General features: G+C 29.6%; 1 protein-coding gene across 7 annotated transcripts in view; it reads right to left on the bottom strand.

Moving 5' to 3' along the window:
* Positions 1 to 6,663, bottom strand: part of Srrm1 (Serine-arginine repetitive matrix 1) — a 66,308-nt gene extending 59,645 nt beyond the window's left edge. For 3 of the 7 annotated variants that reach the window (XM_075376230.1, XM_075376234.1, XM_075376236.1), the window contains exon 1: positions 6,234 to 6,662. In XM_075376230.1, coding sequence (XP_075232345.1) covers positions 6,234 to 6,245 — 12 coding nt within the window. In that variant the 5' untranslated portion in view covers positions 6,246 to 6,662. Of the gene's footprint in view, positions 1 to 5,459; positions 5,649 to 6,233 lie in introns of all 7 variants that reach the window. The other 4 variants (XR_012757841.1, XM_075376231.1, XM_075376233.1 and 1 more) reach the window with 3 other exon arrangements.
* Positions 6,664 to 13,211: the final 6,548 nt, after the last annotated feature.

Genomic DNA, 13,211 nt, shown 5'->3' with positions numbered 1-13,211 from the left:
GAAAAAATTTATTCACATTACATTAATCATGAATATTATTGTTTTTTTTTTAATCTTAAGATACAAAAAATTTCACAATCCCTATGTGAATAAGACAGCCTAGCTGTCTTAAGCCTACCTTCTGTAGTTATCAGCATAGCTGATACCTTCTGTAGTTATCAGAAGTAGTTATCTGTAGTTATCAGTTATGACAATTGGTGCTATGGATGATGACAGAATTAAGCATGGGGTCCATCAAAGCTCTTCAATCAAACATTCTTTTAAATATGCTACAATCGTGCACGTGCAACAAGAGCTGCATTTTCATATGTGGATACAGTTTAACAAGTTACTTTATATTGGAGAAAATTTACATTGCAGTACAAGGTGTAACAATTTTTTTTTTTTGTAAAATTTTTCTTAACAGCATTAAGGTATACCTTTATGGTAATCTTTCTTTTGAAAAATAATTATAGTTTCTTAAATACCGAGCAAGTTATTTTATTGAAAAAAAAAACTACTTCCTTTATTTTAAACACAATTTGGATACAATTAAAGAATTTCAATAACTTTAGTATAAATAAAAACCTATTAGGTATACATTCTATACACTAATTTTACTGGTTAAATCTTGCTGCAAATAATTTATTAATTAAACTTCAATTTATGTATTAATGTTAATTTTCTTTTAAGTAAAGTGTCTACCGTGCAGAGAATATTTTTAACTACCGTCTGTTATTAATTGGTCGAAAACCTGATGTTTTTAAATTTTGAGGTTATAAATATTACTCTCAATTTCAACCATAAAATTTTAAAGTTAAGATCAATAAGATTATATAACACAAACATACAAAAAAAAGCACAGGTAAATACATAGCAGTATAACCAATAAACATTTTCTGACAACTTTTTTATTTTTTGGAAGCTGATCATATTTATAACTGATCATTAAAGAGCAGGGCTAGATGACATATAAACTGTATGAATTAATTCAACATACAGTATGAAAACTGAGAAACGTTACTCCACGTATTGTATATATATGTATATATGCAGAAAATACATTTCACCCAAGTTACATTCCTCATAAATTACACAGTAGTTGTCAAAAATTTTGTAATTCAGCATACACAAATGTAATACACATTATTTTCAAACTAAATAATTTAGTTAAATTTGTTAATTAAGTTAAGAATGAAATTAGATTAACTTAAGACAAAAGTTCATTTAAGCTTAGGTGCAACTAAGGTTATGTTACATGTAATTTACATTATTTACACAGTAAATAACTTGTTTAAAGTAAAATTCAATTGAGTTTGGTTAGGTTTAGGTTAAGGTTATGTTAGGTAACAATTCAGTGTACTTAACTTTGTACAGAAACATAAATATTCGCTTCACTCACTAACCTCATCTTTAATTAAGCTTAAATATTAAATTGACCAGTTGTTAGGCTGAGTACAAAATTATATAAAATAACCGAAATATCTAATCTGGAAATAATATATATTACAGTAATACAGTGCTGAATTAAACAATTTTTTGTGACTATTTTTTGTGTAAATCAAGCAACGTAATTCAGAGAAAGGCATTTCCAAAGAATAATTTCTTGAAATTGTAACAAATAACTTAGGTCCGAAATAAGGTATTCCATAATTTCATCAAAATCAGAGGAGAGTCCCAAACTGAACATAATTACCAAATACTTATTTTATAATAAAAGTACTTATTTTATAACAAAGTGGAATATGGTTATAATAACTTTTAATGTATGCTATTATAGTAGCAATTTAAATTATAGATTTTTTTAAGCCTATTTTTAATCAGAAAACTACAATTTTATATTTTTACCTGGAAGTTTTTACACAGGAAATTGAATGATTTGAAATTAAAATGAATTAATGAGAAAATGCTCATATGTAACTATATAGGAAGTTCACTATCAACTCAACAAGTTTTTGAACATATCACCCGTAAATATATGACTATTTCATATTAGAAATGAAACACTAAGCACTGACCAATTATCAGTTGTCTATAAACAATATTAAGGGGAAGGAGAGGACAGAAAAATTCCTTTTACTGTCCTTTATAAAAAGTTTGAAACTAATATCTTAAAATGTTGTATATAAAAGTAAAGCTGGGAATTTGTAAACTGAATTCTGACGTATAATTCATTACACCAACTTATCTTCATTATTGATCATATGAGGTGCGTGAGAAAAGTAATGAGATTGGTAACACTGCGAGCGGTCTGGCAACACTGTATCTACTGGTCTGCGCTAGACCAGTTTGTTCATCCCTTCCACATGCTCAGTACGAGTTTCAACTCTGTTCAGCCAACTACTTTTTGACAGTGCCATCAGTGTAGTTGTGTTTTTGTTGTGTTACGAAAATGGAGCATCGGAATTTAGAGCAACATTGTGCAATCAAGTTTTGTGTTAAACTTGGGGAATCCACAACTGTGACCTTTGAAAAATTGAAACAGGCCTATAAGGAACACTGCTTATCAAGAGGACAAGTTTTCCGCTGGCACAAATAATTTTTGGAAGGCCAAGAACATGTTTAAGATCAACCTCGCCCAGGGAGACATTCAACTTCAAAATCTGACGAAAACGTTGAGCGTGTGAGGGTTCTTGTGAGATCAGACTGTCGTTTTAACAATAAGGATGATGAGTGAACAGTTAAATTTAAACACTTTCACTGTACATCAAATTTTGAAAGATGATTTAGATATGCGAAAGGTTTGTGCGAAATTGCTGCTGAAATACCTCACAACAGAACAGAAGGACAATCGAACAAACGTGTGCATTGATCTTGAGAGGATTGACAATGACCAAGAATTCTTCAATCATGGGATCACAGGTGATGAATCCTAGATATCAGAGTACAATCCTGAAACAAAGCGGCAAAGCGAAGAGTGGTACACTGTCATCTCCTCGACCGAAAAAATGTCGAATGAGCAAATCAAAGATCAAAACCATGCTGATTTGCTTTTTAGACAGTAGGTATCATGAATAAATAATTTGTTCCTCCAGGACAAACTGTCAACCAAGTGTTTTACAAAAGTATCCTTGAAAGGTTCATGAAAAGAGTGATTCGCATGAGACCAGACATTTAAGACAAGTGGATGCTTTATCATGACAATGATCCATGACACACGGCCATTTCCATCAGGGAATTTTTGACGACAAAACGCATTCCTACGGTCAACCCCCCTATTCACCTGATTTGAGTCCTTGTCTTTTTCCTTTTCCCAAAACTGAAACCCGTCTTAAAAGGACGTAATTTTGGAACTCTGGAGAACATTCAAAAGACTGTGACCGACCTGTTAAAAGCCCTACCAGTTGAAGCCTTCCAGCGCTGCTACCAGGAGTGGAAATGACTCCGTGGGTGTATAGCTGCCCAAGGGAACTACTTTGAAGGGGATAACATTGTTTGAAAAAAATAAAAACTTAAAGTAAATAAATAAGTAAAAAGTGAGTCTCATTACGTTTCTCACACACCTCGTATATTTTATTTGTTGAATGTTTATACGTGAAGGTCTAAATATTTATATGTGAAATAAATTTAACTGTAACTAAAATAGAAACAACTTAGTATATAGTACTTGAAAAGTGAATTTTTTAAGTAATGGTTATCAATACTGCAACATTGTCTTGTTATTGCTATCATAACTATTGTTATTAGCAATCATAACTATTGTTATTAGCAATCATAACTATAATTGCTAATATTCATAGGCATATTTTTTTATTTACTTCAAGTGGTATTGTTGTTTGGCATAGGCTATCCCTCATATCAACAAATATTAATCAATCAGCTAAGTTTCTAGTATAGCAACTTACCATTATATAACAATACAAACATTTTTTAATTGAATACCAGCAAAGCAATTATTAATTCTCTTTATTAGAGCAAGCAATTTAGACAAAGTTTAGCGTATTTGGATAAGCAATAAATACAAATATTTTAATTTATGCAAAATAGGAATGTGGTAAAAGGGATATGTAGAAAAAACAAGATTATATCATTATGACCTTTCCTTCCAAATTTTGTTTTAATTTTAGCATCACTATTTAATCCAGAAAAAATAAAATCAAAAATCTGAAAGCTGGTATTTTTACAGTATCATGCAGAAAGTATATTATTGGTTTGATACGTACTGATCTGTACCTATACAAACAACAACCTGATCTGAAAGATAATAGCAAGAGTTGGGAAATTTAAATTAATTAGCCACTTATAACCCAATCATATACATATCAAAGAGCTATCAGGGTAGAATAAATTCTCCACGGAAGAGACAGATCACCATATATATATTTCATTTAGTATATTTGATGTTGCTTATTAATTTATTCAATAGACAGCTTTCTATATCAAAACAATTGCTGTTTTAGTCTTATTAGATCAAAAATAAAAGTAGTTACAACTAATGGTGTATCATGTTGACTACTTTAATTTACATGCAATGTTTGTGTTGACATATGGTTATGTTACTTTTTTTCAATTGAGTTATGTTTATTTTCAATTAACATAATAGCATAAATGATTGTGGATGAAAACAGGAAGCAGTTAAACAGTCAATAATCGAAAAAATGCTAATTCAATCATGAGATGTTATAGGGTTAGACAGACAATAATGACAAAGGCACAGATGATATTAGTCATAGAATGTACATGTATATATGACACAAACACTGACAAGCAAGAGAAAATTTAAATAACATTCTAAACAACTGTCTTAACACTAGGACTTATTTCTACAATCTATGTTGTACTGGGTAAATAAAAGATATCAAACTGCCGACTGTTTTGTTCGTTGCTATTTTATTTACCACTGTAACAACTGTTATTGTATTTACTTTTATTTATTTAATTATTGGCTGTAATGAAAAGAACTTTAACATTAAATATGTTTTCATAATTAATACTATACCAACCTTTAAATTTATTGCTAATTAAAACTAGATTACAAGTATTTTTTATTTATGTTCTCATTTAATTGTTAGGATAAGTTGTATTTAATCTTAAAAAAATTGTATTTATTATTTTGGAACACATGGCAATTAAGTGAAAAAAATATATGAGAAATGGAATATTGGGGACTTTTTATCAGTCCCCATCCCAATAACACATTTTAAAATACTGGAAAAAGATTCTAGTATGGAAAACATATACGGAGAAAAATTTTAAAATTTGCTAATGCATTTGCATACAATTGTGTGTTTTCTGTACATCATAACAAGACTAGTTAAAGTTTACTTACTATGAAGTTGAAAACTTTCAGTTCCAACTTTCAAGTACGATTCTTACTTGTTTTCTCCAATATATAAATGAAATACAATAAAAGATGAAAATTAAATTAAAAGAGATAGATCCACCATACTAATCAATTACTAAATAAAATTATTAATTTACCAAATAATAAACCATTACTTCTACAATAAAAAATAACACAACAATGATATAATAATGACCATTACACAGTGATGGAAAACAACCTGTTCCCTATAAAATCAATAGAAGTGAGTTAGTTCCTTTTTAAATCTTGTTAAATTACATAAATGAAATTTCTTCAAATTTAGAACTGATCCAGTTTATATTTTTAGATATCTAGTTTTTAATGACATTCCTCAGAAGGAGCATCTCTTCTTTTTATTTTTATCCTATATAAAAAGAAAAAATGTCAAATTACTAATAAAAGAAAATATATATGTTAAGTGAATTTATACAACCATACACTCTTATAAACCAGAGTTCAAAATTCAAGCAAGCTAAGTATCTACACTGAAAAAAACTCATACATTCACAAATATTAACTTCAATTAAATTAAATAAATATAATATGAAGTAAATAATATATACAAAAAATATTAATAAATTATAACTGATATAAAATCACGAAAACATACATTTGAAACAAATCAAATTATTTTCGCAAAATAATTTTTCTTTTGCAAATAATAATTTAATCACTACAGCAAGTTTCTTAAATGCAAATATAATAAAATTATACTTTACTCAAATATGAAACTCATTGCAAAACATTTATGTTCCACATAAAAAGAGTTTACTCGCGGTAGGAAGGTTATACTTAGCTGGTCTTCAATGAGTTGTTCATCTTAATGAACATTTTGTTAATTAAGGATATTTCACAATAGGATCATCAATTTCACAAATCTTTGTAGTTAATAGCAGATGTACTACATACAAAAATGATTTAAGAAAAATAGTTTTTAAATTTTACTTACTGTGTACATCATCTTCAACAGTCGTTAATCAAGCTGCCTAGTCGAATATTAAAAGATGTTATGGCTCCTTATTGCTTCAAATCCGACAAAAAAATCAGTAAATCAATGAATAATGCATGACTAACAGAACTAAATAATAAAATATTAATTTACAATCTATTAATACACAGATCAATTTCTTTATGCAGAAGACCCAAGCGTAGCAAAATTACGCTATTGTTGGACGATGCCGACATCAACTAAACAAAACACCTGCACTCAATTCAAATTTTAGAAATCTCTAGGAATTATGTACAGTTAATTCACTGCAATACCTATACTATTAAAAAAATGAAAAATAAGTTTTATAATCTACTCTCTAAAACTCAATACACAGACTCTTCGGCAACAACCAGAATAGAAAAACCATTGCAGCACAAAGACAAAATGGCGAAGTAAGGTTGGCCAACTGTTAAAGTAGATCAAACACATAATTGATAGAATATTTATTAAATAATACTTATCTTAAAAATATCCAATTATGTATTTTTTTTACTTGATATAAAGTAAAATCACTTCTTAAACTATCGATTGTTTCTTCAAATCAGTAATAAAAGTTTCAGATGCCACCAAATATAAACACGGGAAATAAAGGTGAATTAATTTAACTACCTAACAAACCATAGATTAACATAAATTTCTTGTAGTTCCGGACGAACACAACGTTAGTCCGTGTCCCGGCACGGAGTAAAAAACGAGTGACGCAAAATTGCCAAAACAAAATGAGAAAAAAATCGAAACTGAGTTTTTGAATTAATTAGAAAATTTTTGGAAAAAAATTTTAAAAACAATCAAATTTTATGTACTAATGACCACAAAACTTTCAAGGTTTATAATTACTGGAGTAGCCTCCAGTAATTATATATAAAAAAAGGCTATGTGGGTGCAATACAGCGCAGTGACCGCTGCACTACAGGTATGAAGTTTGGGGACCAAGGTGACTCAAGGCAGGAGCCGAAACACCTAGAAGCGATTTTTCTGATTTTCGAAGTAGATTTTTCGTTATTTAATGTTTTGTCAATTTTTTTGCCTTTTTCAGCGAAGTTTCGTACTAAAATTGTTGAAAGTCAGGAAGTTGAACAATAAATTTTTTTATTCCACCTGAAACGTTATTTAATACTTTGCACACAACGTTACCAATTTCAAATCTGTACGATAATTAGACGCGTGTGGTAATTAATTAAAATAAGGCCACTTTTCGGACCAAACGCTACTTTCCTGTAAAGTTATTTTGTAAATCGCGGTAAAAATTTTTCTACCTACCTGTCATACAAAAACTATTTTTTTTTTTTTCAAAAAGTACCCTCAAGAGCTGGCTTACAAATGAAAGAAAAATTATCCAATTCCAACAAGAAGTTTGTTTAAAAAAATTTTTTCTGAAGAATTTTGTTATTTCTTTTTACTTTGAATTTAGTATTCTGTGTTTGTAGCTTGAAAAACAGATTGATGGATCTGGCCAGTCTTTTCAGATATTGAAATTTTGTTTCATATAGATTTTTAGCTAACAAACTGTTTTATTGTTTTTATTCAAAGCTAAAATGTTTGCATTATATACAGAGGGGACAGAAAAGTAAATATGAAAGATTGTTAATTAAAAATAGATTTTCTCATTAAAGTTGTATCTTGGTGATTGTTTATTTCCATTATTTCTTTACTTACAGAATGCCGGATGGTAAAAAGAAATTATCTGATAGCCAGTCCAGTAAACGAACACTAAAGACAGAAGCATCGTTAAAAAAAACAAGCTTTGGCTTTAGAAAAGTTTTTTAAAGACAATTCTAGACCAACTACAAGCGAAAAAATCAAGATGATTTGGACAGCATTGAAGTTGAGGTCGTTTCCAACAAAGCAGTCTTCATCAGTTTCTGCGTGGTCTTCTAGCACACAGGTATCTGATGGCAACTAGAAGACAAAAAACTAGAAGTGAAATAGGTAGAAAATGCATCGCACTTGCAGTTCAGAACAGACCTGACATTTTGGTTTTGAACTCTGATCCAGGACTATGGCCTGAATGTTTTTCTGATGCAGAAAGGATTTGTCTTTTGAAAGCAGGTCCAGCATCTCCAATGTACAACTTTGATTTCCTAACTAATACCAACAGATGTAGGTTCACCTCAAGCAGCTGTACAAGATATCTCAGCAACGGAGAGAAAATTCACAGAAATTGGTTGATGTATTCTGTAGCCAAAGACTCAGTTTTCTGCTTCTACTCCAATATCTTTGCAGTGGCTACATTTGCTTCTTTAGCAAAAGGTGGCTATAGTACAAACCCTCAGAAATCATGAAACTACAAAAAACATTTTGAAGCCCAGAATCCTGGCTTGAATTGAGTATTTGTTTAAAAACTTTGCAAACAATAGATGCTACTTCTCAAAGATTTTGGAATGCAGAAATCCAGCACTGGAACACCTTCTTCAACGTGTAGTTTTGATCATCAAATTTTTATGAGAAAGCTGCTTGGTATTTAGCAGTAGCAATGAAAATTTACATAAACATGATAATAGAATTTTTTAAAGCTAGTCCAACTGTTAGCCGAATTTTATCCTGTCATGGAGGAGCATGTAAGGAGGGCTTTGAACAAGCAACATAAAATAAACACGTACTTGAGTAAAACTATTGAAAATGAGGTCATTCACCTAATTGCACATAATGTCAAAAGTCACATATTCATGAAGTGAAAAAAATCAAAATATTACTCAATTAGATTGTACAACTGACTTGAGTAAAATAGAATAAATGACCTTCCGTTATAAGGTATGTGTTGATTGAACAAGAAGACATCAACATTGATGAACATTTTTTGGGCTTCTTCTGATTGAAAGATCAACAAGCCAAAAACTTTTTGATATCTTACTTCGAGAGCTAGAAAACCTGCGATTACCTTTGGCAAACATTAGAGGCCAAGAATACGATAATGGGGCGAATATGAAAGGAGAACATGCAGGGGTGCAAACAAAGATTATAAACATCAACTATCGTGCTTTTTTTATACCATGTGGTAGCCACTCCCTTAACCTGATGGTAAATGATATGGCCAAATCATCATTAGAAGGAACCAACTTCTTTAATATTGTCAAAAATTCTCAGTAACACCAGGTGAGAAAGTAAAATTTATGCTATAAAGCTGCCGAGATAACAAATCAGTCAAATATATGATACATTGCTTAACGTTTACAGGAACAAAAATAGAGATAGTTCAATACGAGATGAAGCATCTGGGCTTATGTAAATACAACAATATAAATATCTTTGTTCTGTCGTGATATAGTTTGAGGTATTAAATCATGTCAATCCTATTAGTAAACTCATGCAGGGGAAAATTACAATATCGCATGGGCAATTAAACTTTTGGAAAGTTCCATTGAGCTTGGACAATCACTTTAATGCCATCCTTGTTGATGTTGGGGAATCTGAAACAGATGCAGATATAAGTACCACTTATGATGTATTGCTGAAAAGCTCTCAATGAGAGCTTATTACTACAGTAAAGAAAAAGTTCAAAATCCAGATTTTTTTTTTGATTTTGGACTTTTTTGGTTTAGTCAATTGCAATCAAAAGGGGAGGTGCACAACTAGCTATTACAATAGTCCTAAATCCAAAATTTCAACCAATCATAAATTTCAATCATAAGGCCAACCATTTTTGAGTTATGCAAGGTATATATGTCCACACAGACATTACGCCAAAACTAGTCAAAATGGATATTTCCATTGAAATCTGAAAACCAAGATTTTTCACGATCACAACACTTCCTTTATTTTCCTTTAGATCACAACATTTCCTTTAGTAAAAAAGACTGGAGCAGATAGTATAAATCAAACAATTAATGTACCCTTTTTTATTGTAAAACAGTGCTTTATACCAACTCATAAGGGATGTCAATTCTATTATAGTTTAGCCACTGTCAGGGATTCAAGCTTGGAACCTTCTGAATGAAAAGTAGATGCTATCACTTTGCCACATAGTACATTTTCTTGCTCATATACTTAGCTTCTCTTCATACCCAAAAATGTTTTCTCCTTTTTTACCTCCTTGCACTTTGTTTAAGTAAATTAATATTGCAATCTCAAAATATTTCAGTTTACAGAATGGAAGTATCCACTTTGACTAGCTTCAGCGTGACATCTGTAGAATGTTGAAATTTTGGATTTAGGAATTTGTAACAGCTAGTTGTGCACCTCTCCTTTTGATTTCAATTGACCAAACCAAAGGTATCCAAAAAAACCCAAAATCCAACAAAATTTGGATTTTGGACTTTTTCTTAACTGCAGTAATAAGTCGACATTGAAAGCTTTTCAATAATATATCATAAGTGGTACTTATTTTTACTGGTTCCAGAGTTATAGCCAAATAAAAGTTTAATTAATGAAATATTTTGATCTTACAAGGGGAAGGCACATCGGTTTGAATCAGACGGTCATCTCGTTTTTTTAATTTAAATGTATTAATTTATTAATAATTATTAACCTCTGATTGTAAAAAAAAGTTTACGATAAATAATAATTCAATAATAGCAATAAAATAAAATAAAAAATGAAAAAATATCTGAAGTTATTGTTGAAATAAAATTTTATGTACTTTTCATTAAAAAAAAAAAATGTGTATATGTAATTTAATAGGTGTAAAAGGTTGTGTGATATCCAAATCAGATTGTTTTGTGTAGTTAATGATGAGAAACATGAGTATGAATTTTATTTAAAGTGAATAAATAATGTATCATGATGATTTTACCCCAAAAAAAATGGGACGTACAAATCTTTTAGAAAAACAAGACGACATTTTGAAATAGTATTCTGCAAATTATTTCATACATTTATTTACATATAAAATTATGTCAGGGAAAATATAAACATTTCTTTTAAATCTATATTTAAAAGAATGTTTTATCACTATGTTTCTTCAACTAAAACTAACATGGTTGTATAGACAATTTTAATGTTTTCATTGAATTTTGGTAATTACTTAGTTCTTTGACTATTGTAACATAATGATAACCGGCTTGAAGTCAGTTTGATGTTCAAAGAAATTTTATGGTAAACTTAATGAAACTTATATTATATGTCTTATATCATATGAAATATATTATATTATATGAAACTTAATTAGTTAAGACTTTAGATAAAATAAACTAATACGGATTTTTAAAATCTGGACAGTCTTATCTCATGCTTTATGTTATTTCTTTGCATTCCTTTACTTATTTTTGTCAATTTGCTGATTACCTTGATATCTTCCAAGTTTTTGTAAATGCTTTTTTCATTTGGATAGTATTTTTTTCTACAGATATATCTATAGTTTTATTAAACAAAAAAAAATTCAAATAAACTACATAAAAAATGTTAAAACATACATCAATAAAGTATTAAAAAGTAAAAATTGCTTTTCATTTTTAAATTTTGAGTAAGTACTAAAATAAGGGTTGGTAACTGATTTTAATTTGACCTTAATTCAAAATTTCCTCTGGATTCTATTTTCTTTATTTTTTTTTACTTCTTATTATTCACTGTCTATAATGAAAGAATTTATGTGATTTTTATAAATATCATATTATCTCATGATTTGGATGATAATGCTAGTAAAAATGAGTTTATGCTTATTAAATGTCAATATTTAATATGGTGCCAAGTGGCTTCTAAGTTTGGCTTTACTATACCCAAGTTTTAATTTTTTGTTACCCAACAATGTAACAACTGTATTGGCTTAGTTGAATTTATTATAAAAAAAGATTTGTCTTTTAATAATTTAAAGAATAGTGGAAGATATATACTGTAAATATTTTAATAAAAGTTAATATGAAAATATCATAAAAAATGTGTATTTAATCTTTTCTGTGAATAATAGCATATAAACTTAAAATATTTTTAATTTTTTCTAAATTTTTTTATTGTAAAACAACACTGTATCCTTTACATCAAGTGTGGTGCAGGTGGTTAGCAATATCCTACACAAGATATTAATTAATCCAGACAAAGTCAAATAAATTATATTTTCATTCCTATTTCTCCCAAAAAAATTCTGCTGTTAAGTAATAACACATCCTGTCTTAGTATCCATACATGTAATTAGCTACAGGTTCACTAATTACACAAAAAAGAAAAGTACACGGCTATCTACAGCTCTGAATAAAAAAAAGGTCTACTAGAGAGTTGAAATTTATAGAATATTGTACAAACAATTAATATCTAACTGGCTCTTTTAACCGTTAATCAGCTGTTATAAAATACAAAACTTTTTTTTTTAAGTCTCTCGGACTATCATTAGGTATTGCTTCAGAGGATGACTTGATACGGTAATTTTGTAGCTTGTGAAAATGCCATGCCTGACCAGGATCTTCAGAGGAAAGGCCGAGTTGCTACCACTAGCACCATGGAGGCTGGCACAAGACTAGTCAATAATAATTGGTGGTTTCTTTCCCAACAAAATTATATGAATAAATGATTATACATGACAAAGGGGTAATACAGATTCACCACTATTTATCGAGTAGTACTGAGTGAGCAACTTAAGTAAACTGAGCTGGCTCAAACTGGAGTTATTTGAATGTCACCTTTAATGCTGCTGTTACTAGCACCACTATTGGTTACTTCTCTCTCTATTGGTTATAACCACTATTGGTTATATGTTACTTCTCTCCTCTATTGTCATTATAGACTGTTTGTGCTTCAGTGTAGTATAGTCTTGTTTTTATAGTTGTGTATTTCTAAATCGCTTGCTTATTAAAACAAAAAAAGGGTTACCACAGTGGAAACATATGTGTGTCCTGAATCCTATCAAGCAACATATCAAATTTTTGTTGTAAAATTTCTGAATGGCAGTATCCCACATCACAATGGTATACATGATTCGGTTAAAAAATGCCACACAATGGTGTAGCCTTCATACATAAAATGAAATAGGTAACCTTGTGTTAGTACTCCAGAGGCTGAAGCCAATATTCA

The sequence above is a fragment of the Lycorma delicatula genome, chromosome 10 (assembly GCF_047948215.1).
Source record: "Lycorma delicatula isolate Av1 chromosome 10, ASM4794821v1, whole genome shotgun sequence".
NCBI lineage: Eukaryota > Metazoa > Arthropoda > Insecta > Hemiptera > Fulgoridae > Lycorma > Lycorma delicatula.
Note: the sequence above shows the minus strand (reverse complement) of the source record. Positions and strands in the feature narration are given on the sequence as shown.